The following is a 4334-nucleotide window of genomic DNA, read 5'->3' on the forward strand; positions in this document are numbered from 1 at the left end:
TTGAACATATTTATAAATCACAGTTGAAGGATATATCTAAATACAATAGCATATATTACAAATAATACACATATCACAAATATTGATAGACCTTAAATAAAAGATAAAGATATCTTTGCAACGTTTGCCTTATTAAACGGTTCGAGTCTTAGCACATTTTAGAATGTATCGTGTTTGGGCTAGTCCGATAGGCCAAAAACTCTAAACAAACTTGGCACGTCGCTCGTGCCAAGCTGGGCCAGGGACGCATAGAGCAGGACCGTGTCGGGTTCGATCGAGCCCAAAGAGTGGGCTTTTTGTCGGGCTCGTAGGCCACGTGTTTTGGTGGCCATAAGTGGAGGGAGTACGATTATATAGTGTTAGAATATGAGGCTATGAGTAAATAAGGAAAATCGTCAATTTTGGTTAGGTCCCGTTTGTTTCCTTTCATTTCGAGGAATTGGAATCTTACTAATAAAATAGGCTATTTTTTAGAATGTGACATTTCACCACTTTCCAAAGTTATCATATAAGATCATCTCAAATTCATGGGGTGAGAGTTGGAAATTGATTCTATAGATTTACATGCTAATTTTCCGATGTACAAATTATAACACACTGTTCTACTTGCTTCGCTATAACATATATGTAGTATATAACTATCTCTCGCATATAATTTAAGATAATATACAAATATATTACATATATAAATATATGAACTTAATTAGTTTTGTAAAAATTATAATTATTGAAATGGAATTCAATTCCAACCAAACAAACGGGGCCTTAGTTAATCAGCCTGATCCCAGAATTTATCCACGATTTTTTGACGCTTGCGTTTTTTATATGCAAGAACACGTGCCTAGTTTATCCGATGAACAGATACAATACTCCTTGATGGTTGTGAGTTTGAGCACCTTCCATTCCATTACACGCGAGGACCCCGCCCGGTTATAATTATATGATGTTTGGTTCAGTGTCAATGAGGGATGGGACGGGATCAACCCTGAGTTGACCTCGTCCCTTATTTTTTGAGGGGTGACCCTATCCACTATTTTTGAAGAATATTCCTTGACCCTGACTCTGGACCTCCAAACCAAACATGAGTCAACTTAGAATGATCACAATTCACACCTCATCCTTCTTCATCCTTTCCATCCAAACACTACCTAAATCCCACGCACCTTTGGTTGCTCAGCATGTCTCGCGGGTCCTGCCGTCTCGTCGCCACTACTGACTACTGAGGAGAGGAGCATGGCCCTGACTAACGTCTTCGTCGTCCTCCTGAGTACCGCATTGGCTGTGCTCCCCTTCTCCCCTGCCGGTAACCGCGTTCGGCTCGCACCTGCTGCTTATTTTACAGGTCCAATCTAGTGCTAATCGTTGTCCATCGTGTACAATGTAGATGCCGGCGTGGTGGGCGTGAGCTACGGCCGATTAGGGAACGACCTGCCGGGCACGGCTTCGGTGGTAAAGCTGCTGAAGAAGAGCGGCATCACCTCGGTGAGGCTCTACGACGCCAACTCAAAGGTGCTCAAGGCCCTGGCCAACACCGGGATCACGGTGATGGTAATGCTACCCAACGACAAGCTCGCCGCGGCGGCCGCGGACCCGTCGAGCGCGCGACGGTGGGTGCGGAGGAACGTGGCGGCGTACTACCCCGCCACGCAGATCCACGCCGTCGCCGTCGGGAACGAGGTGTTCGAGGAGGCCAAGAACCTGACCGGGCAGCTCGTCCCGGCCATGTCCAACGTGCACGACGCGCTGGTGAAGCTTGGCCTGGACGGGGCCGTGAAGGTCTCGACGCCGATCGCGTTCACCGCGCTCCAGGAGTCGTGGCCGCCGTCCGCGGGCAGGTTCCGGGACGACATCGCGCGGTCGGTGATGAAGCCCATGATCGATTTCCTGGAGCGGACCGGGTCGTACCTCACCGTGAACGCCTACCCGTTCTTCGCGTACGCCGAGGAGCCAGACAAGATCTCCCTCGACTACGCCCTGGGGAACTCCAACGCCACCGGCGTGCGCGACCCCGTGACCGGGCTCGTGTACCACAGCCTCCTGGACGCCCAGCTCGACGCCACGTACTTCGCGATGGAGAAGCTGGGGACGTCCAGATCCAGTGCGCGGGGGCCAAAATCCGTGGCGCCAGCAGCGCACGTTTCGGAGAGCGGGTGGCCTTCCGGCGGCAAACCCAAACGCGGCGGCAGGCCGCGGCCACGCCCACGCGGCGGCGGGAGGCGTTTGGAGTTGGAGCAGGCTGGAGGTGAAGCGGCTTCGGTAGCCAACGCGCAAGCGTACAACAACTACCTGATCAAGCGCGTGCTGTCCGGTGACACGGGCACCCCGTACCACCCCGACGCCGACATGGACGTCTACATCTTCTCCCTCTTCAACGAGAACCAGAAGGGCGACGGGGCGGACGACGTCGAGCAGCACTTCGGGCTGTTCTACCCGAACCGGACGAAGGTGTACGAGTTCGACTTCCGGGGCGGCGCGCTGGTGGCCAGCTGGTGCGTGGCGAACGCGTCCGCCGGGGACGCGCGGCTGCAGGCGGCGCTGGAGTACGCGTGCGGCCACGGCGCCGACTGCGGCGCCATCCAGCCCGGCGCGCCGTGCTTCGAGCCCGACACCAGGCTCGCGCACGCCTCGTATGCGTTCAACAGCTACTACCAGCGCAACGGCCGGGCCAAGGCGGCGTGCGACTTCGACGGCGCCGCCTACGTCGTGTATCACGAACCAGCTGGTGAGTTCTCGATCTCCATCGCCGATTCTCTCTCTCTCTCACACACACACAGATTCTCAATTTCTACTTCTAGTGGTATGCATGGCAACGTGTTGTTTACTTGTGTTCGTGTCATGTAGGCACCTGTGACCCGAACGTGAGCTGGTGCGTGGCGAATGCGGCGGCCGGCGACGCGCGGCTGCTGGCAGCGCTGAACTACGCGTGTGCCAACGGCGCGGACTGCGGCGCCATACAGCCCGGCGGAGCGTGCTTCGAGCCCAACACCGTGGTCGCCCACGCCTCGTACGCGTTCAACAGCTACTACCAGCGGAAGGGGCGGGGCAGCGGGACGTGCGACTTCGCCGGAGCCGGTTCCGTGGTCTACCACGCGCCAAGTGAGTCCACGAACGCCACGCTTCTTTCTTTCTTTCTCTCGCCGTCGCCGGCCGTGACTCCAGCTGTCCCTCACTGCTGAAAGCGTGAAACATGTCTCCCACGTGGGGGATCCAGAAATCCAGTGAACTGTAGGCTCACTTTTGTTTGCTTGCATTGTGTGGTCACCGCAGAGATTATTGGGAAGTGCGTCCTCCCGTCGAAAGCTTGGATTCAAGAAACAACAACAGTCAAGTCTAGAGGATTCAAGACAAGTTCGGTTTAACCTCGTACTAGGAACGTAGAATAATGTAAACATTGGCATCTGCACATCAGGATAACTGATGTCTTTGTGTTGCTTTGCTTTTCGGACACTCATGAACCATCGTTCCTGTTTCCTGAGGCGGATCTCCTGCTAGGTTTGGTTCCCGGCTTCTGGCTTTATCGGATACTGTAGCTTTTTTAAAAATACATCTGGGGTCCTTAACTTTTTTATATTCTCAGCTACGCTATGAAACTAAAAAAAAAAATCCCAAACCACCACTACGCCATCACCATCTGTCAGTTAGTTAAATTCAAAAAAAAAACTCTCTTCAATCTCCCTCTCTCTTTGTTTATTCCATGGCCGCTGAGTATGTGCCTCGCCAGTCGTCATGATAGGACTGTGCAGACGAACGCACGAGAGTTCACGCGAGATGGGGGGGGGGGGGGGGGGGGGGGGGGGGGCAAGAAGAATAAAAAGAGTCGTAGTAGAAAAAGGAAAAATACACATTTTTAGGTTTCATAATCTAATCTTAATATAAGTAAAAGATAATACACGTGGACAAAATTCAAACTTCTGTTGATGGCAACTCGATTGCATGTATAATGAGATGGTGCAAAAAGAAATAAATTATGACAATACTAGCTCATGAGTAGATATTAGAAGGAAGAAAAAGATACTAATAATAGTGAACAATTTTTTAGCTTTCACCTGCTCCTTGATAGTATCTTCAAAGGCAACGAACATCTAGTAGTGGCACTAAAGGCTGGCGAGCATCTGCTGTGAAAGTATATAATTTCAGCTTCAATTTCAGGCAGTATCGGATGAGCAACAAAAACTAGACAGGTAAACGTGCATATGCAATAGACAATAAGACCTAATACATTTTTAAAGTTCAATAGTTTCATTAGTATCGAAAATGTCATCAAATATATCGAATACTTGCAGTGGCCAAACCACACCGGCAAGAAAAAAAATGTTGAATAAATTTTTTTATGA

General features: G+C 51.0%; 1 protein-coding gene across 1 annotated transcript; it reads left to right on the forward strand.

Annotated features, from left to right (window-relative positions):
- The first annotated feature begins 1175 nt into the window (after positions 1 to 1175).
- LOC100285105 (uncharacterized) lies at positions 1176 to 3517 on the forward strand. Its single transcript, NM_001158000.1, is given in 4 exon segments — positions 1176 to 1303; positions 1385 to 2722; positions 2842 to 3096; positions 3268 to 3517. Coding segments are annotated over 4 exon segments (1755 nt in total). The 5' UTR covers positions 1176 to 1233; the 3' UTR covers positions 3360 to 3517.
- The last annotated feature ends 817 nt before the right edge of the window (positions 3518 to 4334 follow it).

This window comes from Zea mays, chromosome 7, assembly GCF_902167145.1.
Source record: "Zea mays cultivar B73 chromosome 7, Zm-B73-REFERENCE-NAM-5.0, whole genome shotgun sequence".
NCBI lineage: Eukaryota > Viridiplantae > Streptophyta > Magnoliopsida > Poales > Poaceae > Zea > Zea mays.